Below are 21,603 nucleotides of genomic sequence, written 5' to 3' on the forward strand. Positions count from 1 at the left end.
GGTGCAATGTTGGCCAGTTCCCAAAAAAAGGGTGGTTCGCTACCAATTTGAAGATGTATTAAGACTTTCCCCATGAACATAGTGCATTATCATAACCCAAATCCAATATTCATCACCTTACTAGGAATGGACTTCTGCATCTCCCACCTTCCTTGCTGAATGCATCAACAACTTGTCAGGGTCTAGTACGGCCTGGCAAACTACCCAATTATGGGGAACATAGCAGCCAGGCTCCAGTCCTGTCCTCAGTCAGCATCCATGCAGGTATACTTCCAGTAGGGGTTTCACTGGATGGTGACTCAGGACAGAAACCCCCAGCTGATTCTTCCTGTTCACTAAGCCAGGGGTATTGTGGTCACCAACATTGGTTTTTGCTGATTTAGCCAGAGGGTGGGGTAAGGCTATTATTTATCTGGTCCATCAGGACTCTACAAATCATGCTACTTCATACGCGCAGCTGAGGAGGTCCTAGCCATCAGGAAACTCAAATAGAAGCAGGCAGGAGAAGAGGAGGCCTCTTGCTTTAGTCATAGCTGATCTTCACTGAACAGTACAGCATACAGAATGAATATAAATGAGATTTGAATTAATTTCCAACAGCCAGTAGAAACCAAGGACATTTTAAATTAGACTTTAAAAGATTGGTTGATGTCCAAATCACCATTTGGTTAGGTTCCCTTCTCCACCTCAAAAATTTCCCTCTATTCCTTTAGTACATAACTCCCTCAGCACTCAAGAGGTCATTATTCAAGCGTGAAGCAAAACATAGACTATGAGAATGGTGCTTCATCATGGTGAAATCAAAGCCAAACCCAATCATGTCCTTACCTCACATCCACCCATGCACACACTTCAATCAAGGTCGCTGGGTAGCGATCAGGAATATGGATTGTCATAATCATCTAGCTTCATGGTTTATATTAATATATTTTAGAAGCAGCTTTTAGTTTTGGGAAGATTAAATTTGTAAGGATAAGGTAATTAAAATGCTGGACCTCAGAAATCGCTGGAACACCTCAAGTAGTGGCAGCTCAAAGGCTTCCATGTATACTTATGAAGTCAGAGTTAGAAGTGTAAACACAGAACAAAGAATGATCCATCTCTGGACCTCTTACTGGAGCCAGGGTGTCTATCACTATCTCAACAAAAACTAAAAACTAGCAAATCCAGGAAAATGAGTCATAAAACTCCATTAAATATATAAATTATTCAGACGGGTTACAGAATCAACGAGTTGTGTTGAAGGTACAAGTTCATTTACATTTCTGTTTGGGACCTCCAAAAACATGTCATGTTGTCATGGAGATGGGCTGTGAGGCTTAGAGATTTTTTCGTTTAATTTATCTGAGTTTTTCTTCACAGAAGGCAGTTGCAGTTTTAGTCTGGTGTAGGCTGCAGCTCACTTGAGTCGAGGAAGCAAGAGGAGATAAATGGTAATCAAGCTTGCATCCTAGGCAGAGAAAATACTAATTTTATCATTCACCACACAGAATGCATGTGGGGGCTCAAAATCAGTTTGAAGACTTTGAGTTCATGCGAGGGGAATCAAAGCTGGAGGATTTGCCTAGCTTGAAGCTAGAGGACGAAATCTACAGTGCTCTTCACAGTGAAAGGTAATTAGATTTGTGGTAGCAGGTCAGTCAGCTTGGAACAACCAGAGAGAAAGCATCTGCCAGGAGCTGGGAATCAGAGGTGGGGCCTGCAGCTGTACAGAAGCTGAGAGAGCCTAAAGGGCCATTAGGAACCAGGGGTGTTCCTGCTGTTTAAATCCCTAAGCAAGAAGGCAGTTGTCTGCTTTCAGGGAGCTCTCTCACAGCGCTCACCTGCACCTGCGGTGATATCGTCGTCCACCCTCTTCCCGCCCCCACCCCAGCAGCGCTGAGCTTTGCAGCCAGTGTGAAATCACAGTTGGGGGCGGGGGGCGTTTCCGGGCTGCTCCCAGGCCCGCCAATCGCGCACGTCCAGTGACCTAAAAATTCAGGTCATAATGCCTTTCCGTTAATCGCTGGTGTTTGAATTTCTCTTTAAACATCAACAGTGCCTACGGGTAGTGTAACAGAGTCCTAAAGTCTTTTCCCTTCCTTCAGAGACAGAAAGTGGCTCTGAGTTTAACCCAACCTGCCTGGTGAAAGCAGAGGTGGGTTTGGGTCAGGAGCTCAATTTACATCCCAGCCCATGTTGGTGGCTATTGAGAGCAACTGCATAGCATTGATGTTCCAACTGAGATCACTTACTCAGCACACCCAGTCGTGTGAACTTGGAACCTTTCCAGTTTAATGAGGTGAATTACCTATAGAGGTGGGGCAGGGGTGAGATACACTGACGTGTTTACAGACTACTCATGTTAATACAAGGGAATATAAACGCTCCAATGTGCAATGGCTCAGATATAACAGTTTTACTGCAAGATGGGCTTGATTATAACTATTTTGTTTGAATTAAATTTAATAATGAGTGACATAATTGAGGAGATATTTCTCCTTAGCTCACATGGCGATTTTGTGACTCTCCAAGATAAAATAAATATCAGAATGCAGGGATTGAAACTGCTGCCTTGGAAAGCAGTCAGAATGCAGCATGAAGAATCTGGGGCAAGCAAAGCAGGCTAGAGAAAAAAAATTCACCCACTGGCCATGTGACCTCAAAAAACATAATTGTAGTAAATGTTATGAGACTTCACTGGAATATACTTGAGAACAGATTGTAGGAAAGTTATGATCCGCACTCTTGCCTGAGTCAGGGGCTGTGGTTCCAGAGCTTGAGCACAAAATCAAAGATGACATTCCAGTGCAGCCCTCAGGGCATGCTGCACTGTCTGAAGTGCCATTGTTCGCATGCAAAGTTAAACCGAGGTCCCGTGGGTCCTTTCAGGTGGATGTAAAAGATCCCATGGCCCTGTTGTGACCAATCCCAGGAGTCCCCACCCGCCCCCCCCACGTCCTGACCAATACTTATCCCTCACCAACATCACAGGGAAAGGTTATCTGGTCATTATCATATGCTGTGGTGGGAGTTTGCTGTGTGCAAACTGGATGCGACGTTTCCCCACATTACAAGCACTTTAAAAGCAATTAATTGGCTGTAAAGCACTTTAGGAAATCTGGTGTTTGTGAAAGGCACTATATAAATGCAAGTCTTTCTTTGTTTTTGTTCTGTACTCAACCAGCCTCAACTCTGGTGGTATAGGACAATGTGACATTCAGGAATGTTCACAGCTAGCAAAAATGATTTTTTTTTTAAATGCTAGAATCACTCAGCAAGTCAGGCAGCAACTGTGGAGAGAGAGGGTAGCTGTTTCAGGGTTAACATTTTAGGATGATGATCTTTCATCAGAACAGTCAGTTTGAAAAGTCATTGACCTGAAACATTTACTTCATGTTTCCCTCTCCACAAATGCTGCCTGACCTTGAGTGTTTCTAACATTTTTGTTTTAACTGAAGGTTTCCAGCATCTGCAGTTATTCACCTACCACAACTGCTTCCTTCCTCCCTCTGCCCCTCCCCCCACCCCCGCCAGCCTACCCTCCTCTCCTTGTGACTTCAATGCATCCTGGAAATCATACTGAAGAACCTATTGGAATCCAGTTAAGGACGATCCCAATGCACTGTGGAATCGCCAGGTAATATCAAACAGCATTGCCTAAGTAGCCTGCATGCTTACAGAGTCCCTGGTCAAGTTCCTCCACAGTACTACAAAATACTGCATATCCTACGTCAGAGGAAAAATTAAGTTTCAAAATATAAAATGACTATATCGAAGGATTTTCTCTAGCAAGTGATCAGTACTGCGTAAAACTATTTTTTCCACTAGCTCAGGACTTTTATTCTTGTATGCTAAATGGCGGGTTTCAGGCAGAAAATTACACAAGGGTAGAAATATGCTGCAGCCGATTACATTATCTCACCCAAAATTTTCTCAATTCCAAAATCTCTATCGATTTTATCTTTACTTTCTTCGCCTGCACCACTAATTTCCTCATCGCTCTCCGCTGCCCTCATTTCCAAACCAAACCTTCGGGCAGTTGGTAACAAAAGTATTATTGCACCCAGCACTGCTCAAGCCTCCCGAATTCTGAAAATCACTCTTCAATGGTCATCCTAGTAAGTTGGGCACTAGCAGCTGCCCAATTCCTTGCAAGAATCCCATTTTCTTTTCACAACCAATCCCACTGGATCAAGCTTTTAGTCACGTGCTTCAGGAATACGCAATTCCAAAATTGAACAACGCTGCTTACTCTGCGTCAAGCAACTGTAAGGGGTTGTCAGCTTGACTCAGTGTGTAGCACTCTTGCTTTTAGGGCAGATGACTGTGGGTTCAAGCCCCACATCAGAGATTCCCATTTCTTACATAAAAGCAAAATACTGTGGATTCTGGAAATCTGAAATAAAAACAGAAAAAATAAAAAAAAATGCTGGAAATACTCAGCAGGTCAAGCAGCATCTGTGGTGAAAGATAGAGTTAATGGCCAGGGTTTTATGGTCCCTCCCGCTGGCAGGATTTTCCAGTCCCGCTGAAGTCAATGGACTTTTAAATGGTTCGCTGCATTTTCTCGCCTTGCCCCCATTACAACAGGGCCATAAAATTCCACCCAACATTTCGAGCTGATAACCTTTCATTAGTCATCGACCTGAAACATTAAGTCTATTTCTCTCCACGGGTGCTGCCTGTCCTGCTGTGTATTTAAAGCATTTGTTGCTTTCATTTCCTATTTCTTATCCTTGCTGTCTCTGTGAACTATCCAATCACAGAGAAGTTACAGGCCATTGTATGTTGTTGATTTGTGTCCACTGAAAACTGGATCAAGATCAGCCAAATTGATACTTAGGACACAAATAGACTTCATCACAATGTAGACTTCGCTCACCCAACAAAATTAGAATAAAATCCAATTTTACAGCAACACAAAAAGGTAGTTGCTTTATATAAGGGGCTTGTCTTATGAAGAAAGGTTGAGCAGGTTGGGCTTATACCCACTGGAGTTTAGGAGAATGAGTAGTGATCTTATTGAAACATAATAGACTTTGCTCACCCAATAAAATTAGAATAAAATCCAATTTTGCAGCAACACTAAAGGTAGTTGCTTTATATAAGGGGCTTATCTTATGAAGAAAGGTTGAGCAGGTTGGACTTATACCCACTGGAGTTTAGGAGAATGAGTAGTGATCTTATTGAAACATAAAAGATCCTAAGGGGAGTTGATAGAGGATGCTAGAACCAGGGACATGGTTTAAGAATAAGTGATCCACTGATCCACTGTTTAAGATGGACATGAGCAGAAACTTTTTCTCTTAAAGAACCATTAATATGTGGAATTCTCTTCCCCAAGAAGCAGTGAAGGCTGAATCATTGAATTTATTCAAGGCTGAGTCAGGCAGATTTTTGATAGGCAAGTGAGTCAAGGGTTGTGGGGAGCAGGGGGGAAAGTGGAGTTGAGATCACAACCAGGTCAGTCACGATCCTATGGAATGGTAGAGCAGGTGTGAAAGGCTACTCCTGCTCCCAAGTCTTATGTTTCTACGTTCCTATCAATAATCAAGGTCTCACCAATATGTCTTCACTTGACAGCCTCTCTCTCTGGTGGAACAGCTTTACAAAAGTAAATAAGAAAAACAACATTTCTGGCATTGCCTGAAGCACAAAGGCAACAATAAGTGTTTTCAGAACATCAAATCAACTTAAACAATCTAACATATGACTTGCAGTTTTATTGCACAAAGTTCAGCAGGTCCATTGGCCATTCCAAAGCTGCAAGGTGATGATTCACCATTTGAAGGTTTAAGGACCTGATGCTTTCCAAACAGGCCTGGAGGCAACGTGCCATCTTTCTACAATCAATTATAACCCTACAGTACATATTAAATAGATCCACAGTCATAGAAATAGAATTTTCCACTAAATTGATCACTGATAAAAGGTAGGGGTGTCATAACTAGTCTCAGCATTCATGAGCTGAGAATACGCTGAATTCATTCAAGGCTCCCCTGCTCAAGTCATGTCCAGGATCCTCTGCTGGGAAAACAGGAAATATGAGATTGGGTCTGAGCAGAAGATGCTCTGCATCATTGAGTCAACAGTCAAATCTTGGCTTGCTAATCGGGTTGCTGCCAGCGATACATTCATTTTAATGGGTTATTGGCAGAGGCACAAGCAGAAAATCTAGGCCTCGCCACTTGCAGTGGCACTTAGACTGTACCACTCATGCAATTGCACAGTACCTCAAGTTTGTCGAGGGTCCTTGAATGAATTAAGTGTTTTTATATTACATGCCCGTTCATGATTGTAGATTTGACACCAAAATATCTAGCCTGTATTTAGCTCCATCTAGTAAAAATCTTCGTTAGAGGCTTCCCCATCACACAAGGAGAACACTGCTCCTGCTCACTGCCCTCTAGCAGACATGAAGGACAAACGCCAAAGGACAGGGTCACCCTTGTTGAGAGGGGCTAAGGAAGGAAGGAAGGGGGTGGAGGGCAAAGCAGCCATGGTAACTGGTTCATTCAGATGATTCTATCACCTTTCCCCGCCCCTTTATCACATGACCCGTCACAGCAACCAGCCCCTGGTTGTGAAGGAGCCCCCATTCACTTCCGGGGTCAGCATGTTGCGAGAGGGGCGCTGCAAACAACTAAAACAGGGGCTTCCTGCCCTTCCACACCCGCCCGTCACACAGCTACTTCCCGGACCTGGGCGGAGGGTAGTCCCTCACCGGGAGGCGGCCCTGCACAGCCGCGCCGGGGAGGCTAGGCCGCACCGTGGCCGCTCTCCCAGCAACCAGCGGGAGTGAAGGTGACCTTCAACCGCCGGGAAGCGGGGGGGGGGTGTGAAAGAAAAGGGGCTCAGTCCACTCCTTCCTCCCGGGGGGGTGGGCTTTCAGCGGAGAGGGAAAGAGCGTCTGTGCAACCTCCAGATCCCAGTGTTGCGCTTGCATTTAAATGGAGAGTTTACCCCGTAACCTTCTACCCTCTAAACCACCCCCCCCCCCCCCCCCACCTTCTACCCTCCAAGCCCACCTTTCACTCAGTCTGCCCGCTCCCTGCAGCAGGAGCCGGCGGCTTTGCTACACAGGCAAATGGATACATTTGGCAACATCAAAGGCTCCGCGGCCGCCGCGTGGATACATTGTGGGGCCGGATTGCAACACTGTAGCGAGAAGCTGCCACCAGCAGCAATGGGCACAGATTGAGAGGGAAGAGGTTTGGGGGGTGGGGGGGAGCCCCTACAAACCAGTCTAACTTGGAGAGAGGAGTAAACCCTCCAGTGACAGCATTCCAGCTAATAACTGTGCTGACAACCAGCCCCCACCCCCTCAAATATCAACCTGCTCTTCAGTGTTATTCACTTAAAAAATAAAATGTTATGCAAGCATGAATTGGGAACCTCCATCTGTAATGGGGTTTGATTTAATGTCTCTCTTCTCCCTCCTCCCCCCCGCCCCCCATTCAGTTATTTTTTTTCCCCACTCACTCCCACCCACCCCCCCCCCCCCAGGTTATTTGACCTTTACTCACCACAGTCATATGTCTCCCTTCCAATGTCATTTTCTAACTCTTTCCCTTCTCTGGTGTCCGCAGCCACCGGCGAGGTCTCGTCCGTTTTGCTCACCATCGTTCCTGCTTTTGCTCAGCTTCGTCCCTTTGCCAAACTGGAAAGCAGGCAAATCCCGATCCTGACAGAAGCTAAAGCAGCGGGACGGAAGGAAGGACGCACAAAAGCCGGCTCTTCTGCTGCTGCTGCTGCTGCTGCTGCTAACACACGTGGTGTAATTTTTTTTCTCTCTCTCTCTCTCTCTCTCTCAGCTCAATAACCTCCAGCAACCTCCGACCCTTTCCATTCGGCTTGGTGGGAGGCGACTGGCTGCTATACGGCTGGCGAGACGCGCCCAAAACACAGACACCCTCCTCAATCTTGCTTATTTTCGAAACACCGGCTCGCAAAATCTTTTAAGTTCTCAACCCTCAACAGTGAAATATTTAATTTCACCCACCGAGGGGCACTTTTTTTTAAAGAAACCACAAATTAACTCAAAACCCCTCTCAACGTACTGTGCTATCGGCCGTTTTCTCTGACTTTTTAAACCTTATTTTGGGAGTACTTCTCAAAAACAAAAGATTCTCCGAAGTGTTGGAGCACCAGTTTGCATAATCTACAACAGCCAGGTCTGCTGCAGAGCCCAGTGATTGTGAAATGATCTTTTATCTCCAGCTATTTTGACTGTAGCTAGAGTTCAAAAGACTTTATTACGTTTTCAAGTGTTGAAAATCGGGAGTTTGAGCTACTTCTCAACGCCGCCGTTCTCCCCCCCCCCCCAGCCCGTGAGTAGCTTTGTGCAATGGTTCACCCCCAAAAGAATTGACACAAGAGTTTCACTGTTGTACACAACAGTGAAACTCCTTCTTGTGTCATTTTTTTTGGGAGGCTGAACTACTGCACAAAGCTACTTTCACATTGGGGGTGGGGGTGGTGTGCAAGCCTGGGAACTAGCCTAAACTTCGATTTTCATTATTTGAAAATGAAGGCCATTTCATAATGAGAATTTGTGATGGTCTCTCCACCCACCTCACGTTCTTAATATAATTCGCAGCTACAAAATGTGCCCTTTCTTCTTACCAAACTATATGGAGTTTAAATAATGTAATTTATTATAAGACAGATAACTAGCAAAAGGTCTGACTGCATCTGCGGAGAGGAACACAGTTAACATTTCGAGTCCGTATGACTCTTCAACAGAACTAAGGAAAAAGAGAAAAAAGGTGAAATATAAGCTGGTTTAGGGGGGTGGGTCAAGTAGAGCTGAATAGAGAGCCAGTGATAGGTGGAGATTGCCAAAAGATGTCATAGACAAAAGGAAAAAGGTGTTGACGGTGTTGATATTAGCTAAGAAATGTGCTAATGTGCTAATTAAGGGTAGAAAGCAGGACGAGCAAGGGACAGATAGCCCTAGTGGGGGTGGGGTGGGGGGATTGAAATAGGCTAACTGTCCCTTGCTCGTTCTGCTTTCTACCCTTAGTGTCCCCATTAGCACATTTCTTAGCTCATATCACCACCGTTAACACCTCTTTGTCCTTTTGTCTATGACATCTTTTGGTTATCTCCACCTATCACTGGCCCTCTCTCCAGCTCTACCTGTCCCAACCCCCCTTAAACCAGCTTATATTTCACCCCTTTTCTATTTTTTCTTAGTTCTGATGAAGAATTATTCAGACTCGAAACGTTAACTGTAAACGTTAACCTCTCTGCAGATGCTATCAGACCTGCTGAGTTTTTCCAGATATTTTTGTTTTTGTTCTAGATTTCCAGCACCTGCAGTATTTTGCTTTTAACTTGCAAATGGTAATCGGATATATATTTGGGGAAAAAAGCATTTGCGGGGGTATGGAGAAAGATCAGGAGAATGGAACTAATTGGAAAGCTCCTTTTAAAAGGGCCTGTAGAGGCAAGATGAACCGAATGGCCTCCTTGTCTGCTGCCTGATTCTAGGTATGAGGAGCATACATTAGGCAGAGTGGACTGAACACTCAAAGGCAATTCAAACTGTGGGGAAATAGCTGCTGAATGCAATGTAAAGTTTTAGAACCAAAATATAGATGGATTTTTCACTTGACATAAAGATCGAGACATTATTAGCTCTGATAGCAGTGCATGGGATTGGATGCATGTGATAGCCACTCAGAAATTGGCATTTCTTCTGGGACTTTTATGAAAATGTGCAAATTCTGTTTGTTTGGTAAGTTTAGCACTTGCAAAAAGGAAAAGCCCAGTGAAAGAGTGCTTTACTATTACTTTGCATTTATAATGCCTTTACCATAGAAAACAATCCTAAGGCACATTACAGGCGTGATTATCAAATAAAATTTGACATTGAGCCACATAAAGAGATGTTAAAATAGGTTAGTTGCAGAGGTAAGTTTTAAGGCATGCTTTAAGGGAGGAGAGAGAGGCAGATATACTTAGGAAGGGAATTCTGGAGCTTAAGGCTCAGGCAGTAAGGACATGATGACCAATGTTGGCGTGATTAAGATTGGATGCACAAGAGGCCAGAACTGGAGGGATGCAAAGATCTCGGAGGGTTGTAGGGCTGGAGGAAATAGGAAAGGAAAAGGTTGTGGAGGGATTTGAAAACAAGGATGAGAATTTTAAAATTGAGGCATTGTCAAACTGGAAGCCAATATAGGCCAGTGAGCACAGGGGTGACGGGAGAATGAGACTTGGTGTGAGTTTTTTTTTATTCATTCATGGGATGTGGGTTCGCTGGCTAGGCCAGCCTTTATTGCCCATTCCTAATTGCCCTTGAGAAGGTGGTAGTGACTGTTAGGGTGCAAGATGAAAGGCTGTCAAGGAGCCATTGGAATAGTGAAATCTAGAGATAACAAAAGCATGGATGAGGGTTTCCGCAACAGATAAGCTGAGGCAGGGATGGAAACAGGCTGTGTTCCATAGGTGGTCTTGGTGGTGGACCAGATATGTGGTCAAAAGCTGATCTCAGGATCAAATAGAACACCAAGGCTGCAAACAGCCTGGTGCAGCCCCAGAAAGTGACCATGGAGAAGGATGGTGTTTTAACTAGGGAATGGATATTGTGGCAGGGACAATTGCTTCAGTCTTCCCAATACTTACTTGGAGGATACTTCTGCTCATCCAGTGCTGGATGTCGGACAAGCATCCTGTTAAATCAGAAGCAGTGGAAGGGTTAAGAGAGGTGGTGGTCAGGGAGAGCTGGGTGTCACCAGTGTACCTGTGGAACCTGACTCTTTCTGATGATGTCACCAAGAGGAAGCATGTGAGAAATTGGTGGGACCCAAGGTTAGATCCTTGTGGGACTCCAGAGAAAACAGAGCAGGAGCAAGGAGATAAGCCATTGCGGGTGATTCTATGGGAATGACTTAATAGAATGGAAACAGGTGAAGGCAGTCCCATCCAACTGGACAATAGAGGAGAGGGGGTGGGGGAGGATGGTGTTGTCAACCATGTCAAAGACTGCTGACTGGTCAAGAAGGATGAGAACCAATAGTTTACTGATCAACAGAAGAAGCAGCACAAAGGTAACTTTAAGAATAACCTCTCAGCATATAACGACACTGCTGATGGCTTAGAGAACATGGCAATAGATGTACTGACATGAATCAACACCCTGCCTGCTCAGACAAAAATTAATCCCCTGTGGAAATGGAGCAGAAACTCAGGTAAACTGCAAAACAGCTGAAGGAACAACTTAATTCCAGCCAGACTATCCTACACAGTGATTGCTGTGAGGCAGCTCATCAGTCGCCAGTGGAATACCTGAGAAACCACCTATAACTCAGTCAGCCACAGCATAAGGGACATGCCCGATAAATTAATGGTTGCTCCACAGAAATAAAAAAAATTCTCAATTGTTTGTAATTTCAGTTTTTGTATTCTGATGGTTCAGAGCTACCGACATTTTAGAAATATCAGGATGTTCTGCTGTAATGTGTCTTTTTTCTAATGGTTGCTGATTAAAGTATTGACTGATACCTGGTGATACCTGCACACTGCAGTATTAAAGCTTGCATGCTCCAATATTAGCCTGGTAAGTTACATTCTGTTAGCTAATTATATTTTACACATGTGGTGTTCCATCTGGACAATAAGTTATATAAAAACATCTAACCTATTACACCTAATGGATGATTGTGTAAACAGGAGAGGACAGTAAACACTGCCATGCTTCAGTACCCCTTACTCTCAAGCACATGAAAAACGGCATATTAACTGCTTATGTACCATGCATTAATGCTGCATTGTCTACAGTAGTACAAAGTGCACTCTTTTAGTGTGCAGACATTGCTGTTCAGTTTTATTGACTTCATCTGTTTAGTCTGAGGTGGCCCAGGTCAAACTAGATATTTTGATATTTATAGGCAATTACTTTGGAGGAAAGTGAACCGTGTAAATAGTTTCATTGTAAAGGTGTTGCATATCCTGGTAATCAGATATTTGTATGTCTTTATTAGTGTCACCACTTATCTGGATTTGAACCAGACATTCTGGTTTTTGAACAGGTTTTCCAGGAGTGTCTTCACACACCCAAGGTGTGACTTTTATGTAATAAAGTCTATTTTCTTCTGCACCAGAGAATGGACAAGAAATTGGTGGTCTTGTCTTACTTGTGTAAGAGGTGTGACTAGGGGCTGGATTTTCCCTGCTGGCTTCTGAAGATGACACTTAAAAATGGAGGCACATTTTCTCCGACACTTTAAATTAAAAAATCTAAATTTAATTTAAAATTTAAAAAAAGGCTTTTACAGTCAGGCCACCACTCTGTGGGCTGTTGGGTGGTTTGTAGGGTGGGGGGGGGGGGGGGGGGTTGGGGGGAGGGATGTCCCGCTACAAGGTGGCCTGTGGCTTCTGCACCCAAAGGCAGTCCATGCCCATATGCTGCAAGACCTGGGCAACATTCAGGGTTGGGGTGATAAATGGCAAGTAACATTCGGGCAATACAAGTTCCAGGCAATGACAATCTCCAGCAGGAGAGAATCCAGCCATCTCCCCTTGACATTCAATGGCATAACCATCGCTGAATCCCCAGTATCAACATCCTGGGGGTTGCCATTAACCAGTAACTGAACTGGACCAGCCATATAAATACCATGGCTACAAGAGCAGGTCAGAGGCTGGGATTTCTGAGGAGAGGAACTCACCTTCTGACTCCTCAAAGCCTGTCCACCATCTACAAGGTACAAGTCAGGAGTGTGATGGAATACTTTCCACTTGCCTCGATGAGTGCAGCTCGAACAACACTCAAGAAGCTCGCCACCATCCAGGACAAAGCAGCCCGCTTAATTGGCATGCCATCCACCACCTTCAAAATCCACTCCCTCCACCACCAACACACAGTGGCAACAGTGTGCACTATCTACAAGAGGCACTGCAGGAAGGCTCCTTCGACAGCACCTTCCAAACCCACAATCTCTACCACCTAGAAGGACAAGGGCAGCAGATGCCTGGGAGCATCACCACCTGCAACTTCCCCTCTGAGTTACACATCATCCTGACTCGGAAATATATCGCTGTTCCTTCATTGTTGCTGGGTCAAAATCCTGGAACTGCCTTCCTAACAGCACTGTGGGTGTACCTACACTACATGGACTACAGCATCTCAAGATGGCAGCTCACCACCACCTTCTCAAGGGCAATTAGAGATGAGCAATAAAATGCTGGTCTAGCCAGCGACATTCACATCCCATGAAAGAATTAAATAAAGACCTGTCTAGGCCTGTCAAGAGCATGGCACTTGCGGCTGGCCACTGGGACTCCACTCCCCTGCAGCTAAACAACCCCCAACCTCCTCCGGGAACCTGGAGACCAACTGGAAACTCCTGGTTTGCCTACCTTAAAAGGAAAAAAGCAATTCAAAATTTTCAAATCCCATTAAAATCAGGTCCCATCTTACATTTAAGGATATTGTCCAACATCTAAAACAGTACAACCCAAGGATGTAACAATGAGTCCCCTTTGATATAGAAAATAGATAACAAGACTTTTATGCTTTGTTTCATATGTTCTTCTTTAAACCATTTGAAGGAGGACTGAGAACACACCTGGTAAGACAAGGCCAGGTACAAATCATTAAGCTGTTTTTATTTCACAGTGAGTGATCACACAGAGCAGCAGTTAGGATGAAACACATCTAATTCAATCAACAGAAATTTTCACATAATACTTCAGATCAGCAAATAAGCTACATTTCCCTATGTCAGTGGGTCATTTTACTTCACTTAAAATAATTTTTACCTGCTCCCTGTATTCTAATGTTCTCACAGCTATAGGGTGGAATTTGTAGGCATTGTACCCATTTTCAGGCTTAAAACAGACGCAAAATATGTCAGTCCAGCAGTTGGACAGCCTGTGGCCAGACTGCAAGGATTTGATCCCACTGCCAAATTCGTGAGGCCCATATTCTAGGCATCCCTTCAAGAGCTCAGTGCCTGTTAACAGGCCCTTTTGAGGAATGCACAACCAATGAGCAGAGCTGACACCAGACCTACCCCTTCCACACACAACCAACTATAAGATTCATCAGCAGCCCCATGGCCAATGGTAAGAATGATAATTACATAAAAAGAAACACCTTCCTGTGGAGATAGGGGAGCAAATGTACGTCCCTGATTCCATAGGTGTCACAATTACCTTTCCCCACAGTCCCCCTCCGGTGAGTGCTACCAGCACTCAGCAGCTCTCCCCATTTATTCATATGTGGCCCACGATAAATTTCTATCAGTCCTAAGGCCTCTAGCTTGGGCACAGCTGTCTCCCCAGCTGTACAAATGAGTAGAGGTCATTTCCCTATCTTCTTGATCGTAGCTGGTGAAGGGCTGAATGTGAAATCAGCTGTCCATACACTCTACTGTAGCTGGTGGCTGGTTTGTTCTTCACCCGTCTGACAACAGACTTCATCTCTATTGAACTCTTACAAACAAGTCAATCAATGTACAGAGCTCCTACATACACAACTCTTTCCATGTCTAAGGACACTTTGCAATTGTACAGGTTACACGGTCCTAATGCTACCCCGCTTTCATTTCTTTGCAGTGGGCTAGAATTGAACACAGGTGCCAGGAGTGAATGAGGGTGCTCACTAGACCCCAATTCTGGCCTCACTTCTTGAAGCCATTTCCTTTTCTTCCTCTGTCCCCTCCTGGAAATATTCTCATGCCACACAACTTCTCCAGCTGAGAGAACAGGATGGAGATCGCCACCTAGACCATTAAACAACCGGCCATTAGGAAGCACACAAGAGTGACCTGGAGTGACTGGCCTTCTCAGTTTTCCAAATAGTCATCAAGTTGGTATTGATGTCATTATTAAGAACATCTCAGTGGTTGTAGCATTTAAGTTAAACCCAACAGCAACCAACTTATAACTTTGTAAAATGCTCTGAAAGGAACATAATTGGAAAAAGACACTTTTTCAAAAGAACTGTACAAAAAAAGCTCTCGAGGTAAAGAGACCAATCAAATCATTTTCTCATAATTTTAAACCCGAGTGGAGCAAAGGATGAAATTCACACCTACCTTTCTTTGAATAGCTAGTCCTCCCAGCAAAGAAACTAAATATTGGTAGCACATAGGAAAAGTGATAGCCTATTTAAGTAAACATTCATATGTGCTAAACAGATCCTTCAGGTAGATAGCAGGTTGCTTTTGAACTTACTTCTTCCAGGTAATTTGTGGAGGCCTTAATCAGAGCACTGGTGCACACGATTATTTACTTGTATCATACTTGCACCGACTTCAGGAATGTTGTCCATGGCGTGTTATTAAGGCTGATTAGGTGAAATGCTCAGGGATAGAAATGGCTGGCATCTCCTAGCAACAGAGACCCAGAGTAAAAGGTGTGATTCAAGTCAATGATGCAATACCAAATTCTTACATATGCTTTGTGGTATGTTAAAATTATAGTGGCTAAGAATAACTCTATAACAAAAATACCTGGAAAAACTCAGCAGGTCTGGCAACATCTGCGGAGAGGAACACAGTTAATGTTTCAAGTCCGTATGACTCTTCAACAGAACTAAGTAAAAATAGGAAAGAGGTGAAATATAAGCTGGTTTAAGGGGGGTGGGGTAGAGCTGGATAGAGGGCCAATGATAGGTGGAGGTAGCCAAAAGATGTCATAGACAAAAGGACAGAGAGATGTTGAAGGTGGTGATATTATCTAAGGAATGTGCTAATTAAGGATAGAAAGCAGGACAAGCAAGGTACAGATAGCCCTAGTGGGGGTGGGGTGGGGTGAAGGGAAGGGATTGAAATAGGCTAAAAGGTAGAGATAAAACAATGGCTGGAAATACATTTAAAAATAATGGAAATAGATGGGAAAAGAAAAATCTATATAAATTATTGGAAAAAAGGTGGGGTGAACGGAAAAGGGCTGTAAAGTGCCTTCTGGGCTGAATATTGAGTTCAACAATTTTAGATCATGAACTCTCTCCTCCATCCCCACCCCCTTTCTGAAATCCCCCCTTTTTTTCCAATAATTTATATAGATTTTTCTTTTCCCACCTATTTCCATTATTTTTAAATGTATTTCCATCCATTGTTTTACCTCTACCTTTTAGCCTAATTCAATCCCTTCCCTTCACCCCACCCCCACTAGGGCTATCTGTACCTTGCTTGTCCTGCTTTCTACCCTTAATTAGCACATTTCATAGATAATATCACCACCTTCTACACCTCTTTGTCCTTCTTTCTATGACATATTTTGGCTATCTCCACCTATCACTAGCCCTCTATCCAGCTCTAACCAGCCCCCCTCCCCACCTTAAGCCAGTTTATATTTCACCTCTTTTCTATTTTTACTTAGTTCTGTTGAAGAGTCATACGGACTCGAAACGTTAACTGTGTTCCTCTCCGCAGATGCTGCCGGACCTGCTGAGTTTTTCCAGGTATTTTTATTTTTGTTTTGGATTTCCAGCATCTGCAGTTTTTTGCTTTTATCATAAGAATAATTCTGTGCCGAGCAGGATGAATGGCAGTCCTGATGTTCCAACTTCTAGCCCATGAACTTACCAATGCTTTGAGCGTGATGGGATCACAATCCTTAAATATTTTTTAAAATGTCAAATTATTCATGCAAATACAAAGCAACATCTTCCCAACTAACCTGATCTGAGCTATAGGGAACCAATTATAGAATGAGTCAGTCTGCTATCAGCTAATAAGTAAATATCTTTTTGACAAGAGGACTGTAGGAGCTAATTGTTTTGTAATAAATTTAGATCATTAAATATAGTGTACAATCTTCTTTACTCTGTAATCTGCCTTGAAATAGTAATTGGATGATTCAACGTGATAATACATTTTAAGCTGCATAAAACTCTTATCTTAATTAGTCACCACACAAGTTTTCTCCTCCTGCTCCTGAACAAGCTGACCTATTCTGATGATCCTGAAGGCACCAGGTGCCTTCTGATACCTGACCCAAGCGGCCATCCCCATTTGCATTGTTCATGTTGACTTAGGAATTTGATTGCGCTCCTAAGGGGTGGGCCACTGTGTGTGCATTCATTCCACGCTGGTAATGCAGTCCCCAGTCAGGGGCCAGCGACTCCTTATTGCCACTGGGAGATCAGTGGTAGCTGCTGGCAATGCACCCACCAGAGGCCCAGGATCAGCGAGGCACCCAGGCCACAGGTGTGTGAGGAATTCAGGGACGTAGGTCATCACCTACAGGGTGTAGGGGGAGTCGCTTTCAGTGGGCCCCCTCCTTCCTGACATCAGGTCCTTCTATCAGGTGTCTTTGAACAAGGGACCCCCCTCCCATCCTGTCCCACCCACCACACCAAGCAAGCTCAACAGGGTTGAACACCAGCAATGGCAGGATGATGCTCTTAGGAGGGAAGAGGCAGGAAGATGGCAAGGTCACCGCCCAGCACCTTCCTGCCTGATTAAACAACCCCCCTCCGCCTCAAAACTCACCTTGGGGGCGGGCATTCAATTCTGCCCTACACTTAAAAAGTACTTTAAAAGGCAGTAAAGCACTTTGGGACTATCATGAAAGGTGGTAGATAAATATAAGTTAACCTTTCTTTTGTCTGCCTGCTCAAGTAGTCATAAAAAATCCTATGGCACTACTTGATCAGTAGGGGAGCTGTCCTATTGTTCTGACAAACCAACATCACCAGATACAGATTAGCTGGTTTTTCATTTCAACGTTGTGTGTTAATTGGCTGCTGTATTTGCCAGCAACATAAAAGTGACCACACATCGGAAGTAATCAGACTGCGAAGCCCTTTGGCGAAAGGTGATTGTTGTTGTGTACCAGATGCACTGTTTACAGCTCAGCACACTCTGTTCCACATACAATTGTACCTACAATTGAGCTTGAGAAGTTGAAGGCCCTAGCATCCAATGCTGTACCTGAGTCTCCATACTCCGTTCTGAGTCTCCATAAACATCGTCTGTATAAATGGCATGTTGCAACTGAAAATCAACAAATAATCCGATCATTACCAAATGCCTGCATATTTAACATTTTATGCAAATACAGCTATTTTTTTTTGTGCAGTTAAGGTTTTTCCATCTTCTTCCTGTCATCTTGAGATTGGTCTGAAGACTATTGATTAAAATGCATAACTGCAACAGCTGCACAGGTATACTGGGGCTACTCTGCTCTCTGCAATGTGTGACCACAGAACTGCAGTGTTGATGGAATCAGATTTGTTCTATCCACACTAAAGAGTAAATAGGTATGGGGAAGGTGCCAATATTCCAGCCTTACTTTTTATTGACTTAGGTTGTTGCTCAACCAGAGACACCACTGATCAATTGAGATTAAACTTGTTAAGCCCCTAAATTCTGAACAGTTCCAAATAGAAAATGAGGAAACAAGCTCCACTCCCCAATGCTGCCTAAATAATTATCAACACTGCTGGGTGTTTGCAAGCTTCAAATTGTCTTTTTTGGAAATTTGAGAACAGGAGGGTGAATAAAGGACTTCACTGGGAAGAGCTTGTTCAATTCATAGTCAAAGGTATTTATTCCAGGCAATGATACTTAGTAGTTAAGGTGTCACTAGTAAATGGTGGAAATATGCAAGGCTCAGTCTATCCTCCCACTTAGGGAGCTGTACTTCCCATAGGGACCAGGAATAATGTTGTCAAGATTAGCTGGTTAATGTACCACGACTTGGATGGGCAGCATCTGGAACAGGCAGAGAAGACAAAGAAGCACATTCACCATCATGCTTGTAGCTCTCCTGAAAATGAATGTGTGTTCCATTCACATCAACGTAAATGCTGGATTGGGGGAGGCATTGTAAAGGGCTGGTAGTTTAGATATCACAGTTATGCCTGACTTTTTAAAACCTTTTCTATACAGGGGTGAAGAGATAAGCCACTATATATGTGGAGGGAAATTTTCTGCTGTTCCTCATCTTCCTGGGAGACATGATTAACTCGATGTCTGGAGTCTTCACTAATAAAGCACATGGGACAATGAGAAGTGTTTTAATATTACTGTCCAGTCATGGCAGTACATGCTGCACAAAGTCTTTCTTTACTGCCTGTGATACTTATCATAGATATAATATGCTCAACATCTTTGGGTGGTGGATTGCATGCCCATCACCCTGGAGAGAACAATCTCAAGAAAATTCTTACATTTGACACATTCAGCTAGACAGGTCTCTATGCAGCATGGGCTTTGCAGAGTAACAAAAATGCATGTTTCTATAGAACCTTTACCATAGTAATCTTCAGCTTCTGAATTTCATTTCTGGTTCTGGCATTGTTTGTCAGCTTGACAGTGTGCAAACTGTTCACTTGTAGCAAAGCATACAGATAATGGAAAGTACAAAATTGTAGCTGTTTTATCTCCCTGCAGGAGTTGGATAGACTCTAAAATCTTAGGATAATGTGTGCCATTCATGTTTTACTGTGACAAAGTATAAATACTGCATTCCAAATAATTAGTATGATTCTTTGCACAGGAACTGAATGACAATGAATGCATATTCCCAATATATTACTTCCTTCCCTCTCCATTTCCAGAGTCGCCTGTTTTTACTGGATGGTTACTGCCTCCCATAAAAATATGGAATTTAAAGACATGTTTGCCACATACAAAAGTCATCTCCTTTCGTACAGTCATTTGCAAAATCTTGAGTGCTACAACAGATTTGACTCATACATTACAAAGAGCACACCATACATGGCACCACATGCCTTTTAACTCCTGCTTTACATGTGGCTTTTGGTTTCCATTTGTACTGGTCATTAAGACTCCTTCCTAGCCTTATTCATGGTCCATGAATGTAGCATTTGATCCTGTCCACACACTTTCACCTGGCCTTGGCAATGGTGACGCGTGTTGCCCTTTCTTCCCAGAACTGCACCAACAAATGTGGCCAGAGACCTATGCGTGTCTGGAACTTTGGTGGTATATGGCTGAGACAGTGGTCTGGGGTTGCTCTCCACACTGGCTAAACATTCATGGGCAACTCAGACTGGTTGAGTAGCGGTAAAACTATATTTTGTGGTAGGTGCTCACTCTCTGACTGCCTTCAAAAAGGAGCTGGACCAGATCTTGACTTGTGAAGAGAACACATTAAATAGTAGTTAAGTGGCTTGACAGACAATGCTTAGGCCATGTGATCTCCTGGACTGATTTCAACTGCCTGAAAGAAATTTTCCAGTGTATTTTTTCCCCTATTGGTGCTGGAATTCTCTATGGGGAGGATTTTCCCCTCGTCAGGCGGGTGCAGTACGTGGGCCCAGGAGCGGCCGCGCAACAATCTGCCACCCGTGATTGGACGCCGACCGCGATTTCATGATGTCTGGCCAATTAGCGACGAGCCAGCGTGAATCACACGCTATGACGCTGAGCGCTGCCTGGATGGGGGGAGGGGAGGAGGGCGGACGCTGACGTCAGTGCATGCGCACCGAGATTTAAACATTTTTATTTTATCTTTAATTAACATTGGAAACCTCATCCTACCAGTAGATGAGGTTTGCTCAAAAATCCAAAGGCCGCTTGCGTGTGCCCTTTGGCCGAAATATCGTGCGAGTGTGCGATGACGTTGGGATGCTCGCCCGACGTTATCGTGTGCTATTTCATGCTTGTGCGTGCTGGGCGCGTGCCCACCCACACGCCAAGGTAAAAATTCAGCCCTATGATTATTTGTCTCTCCCGGGGGAAGGGAGGTTATGGGGTGGGCACCTGTTCACAATGCTCCAGCTATCGTGCACGTGCGGCAGGTTTGATGGACCAGCTGGTCTTTTCTTGCTTGACGATTTTATGAGTTTGTATATTTGAAGTGGGGAACCAGCATCATCGTGGGTAAGTTGGGACAGTCCTCTATGACTTAATGACTCCAGGCCAGACCTTTGTTATTACCATTATTTCCCAACTGTTGAAGAATTGTTCCCAGAAGAAGACAGGATATTCTACATGGAAGAGCAATTGCATTAATAAACTTGACACATGTGGTTGGAAGCACTGTTGGAAACAAAACATAGGCTGGAATCTTTCGCTGAGGTGGTGCCTCCACAAATCAGATGAAAAGTCAGGGGTCAGCCTGTCTTCCCGCTGGCTAAAGAAGCCACGATTGGGTTTTACCACTACTTCTGCCCCCTAGCGGGAGGATGTTCCACCTCCAAGAACTGCTGACCAATCAGAGGGCCAGTCCTAGCAGCGCAACCGGGAAGAGTGGCCACTGCTGGGATTGCAGCCAGTCTCTGATGAGAAATAGCGATGGCAGCCATATAACCGTATAAGTGAGGCAGCTTCACCAGTGTGAGTCAGACAGGCCCTGGAAGGGGGCAGAGGGGTAGGGTGGGGGCAATGATCGGGAGGCCAGGTTAGGGGAAAAGCAGAGTCCCGACTGCTGGAGGAGGGCTCTTCATTAGGCACTGGGTGTCTTAACACAAGGGCCCCCTCCAAACCTGTACCAGGTTGTCAGGTTTTACCAGTGACATTGCCACATGCAGTAGGCATCTCCCTGCTGCCGATACATGTGAACATATGAAATAGGAGCAGAGTGGGCCATTCGGCCCCCTAAGCCTGCTCCGCCTTTCAATAAGATCGTGGCTTGGCTGATCTTTTTGTATTTCTAATTCCACATTCCTATCTACCCCTGATAATCTTT

The 21,603-nt window shown here is 44.2% G+C and overlaps 1 protein-coding gene across 3 annotated transcripts in view; it reads right to left on the reverse strand.

The window, feature by feature from the left end:
• The window catches only part of cluha (clustered mitochondria (cluA/CLU1) homolog a), a 106,826-nt gene extending 91,543 nt beyond the window's left edge, over nucleotides 1-15,283 (reverse strand). For 2 of the 3 annotated variants that reach the window (XM_041197203.1, XM_041197202.1), the window contains exon 1: nucleotides 7,509-7,761. In XM_041197203.1, coding sequence (XP_041053137.1) covers nucleotides 7,509-7,605 — 97 coding nt within the window. In that variant the 5' untranslated portion in view covers nucleotides 7,606-7,761. Of the gene's footprint in view, nucleotides 1-7,508; nucleotides 7,762-15,171 lie in introns of those variants that run through there. The other variant, XM_041197204.1, reaches the window with a different exon arrangement.
• Between the last annotated feature and the right edge of the window lie 6,320 nt (nucleotides 15,284-21,603).

This window comes from Carcharodon carcharias, chromosome 10 (genome assembly GCF_017639515.1).
Source record: "Carcharodon carcharias isolate sCarCar2 chromosome 10, sCarCar2.pri, whole genome shotgun sequence".
In the NCBI taxonomy this organism is placed as follows: domain Eukaryota; kingdom Metazoa; phylum Chordata; class Chondrichthyes; order Lamniformes; family Lamnidae; genus Carcharodon; species Carcharodon carcharias.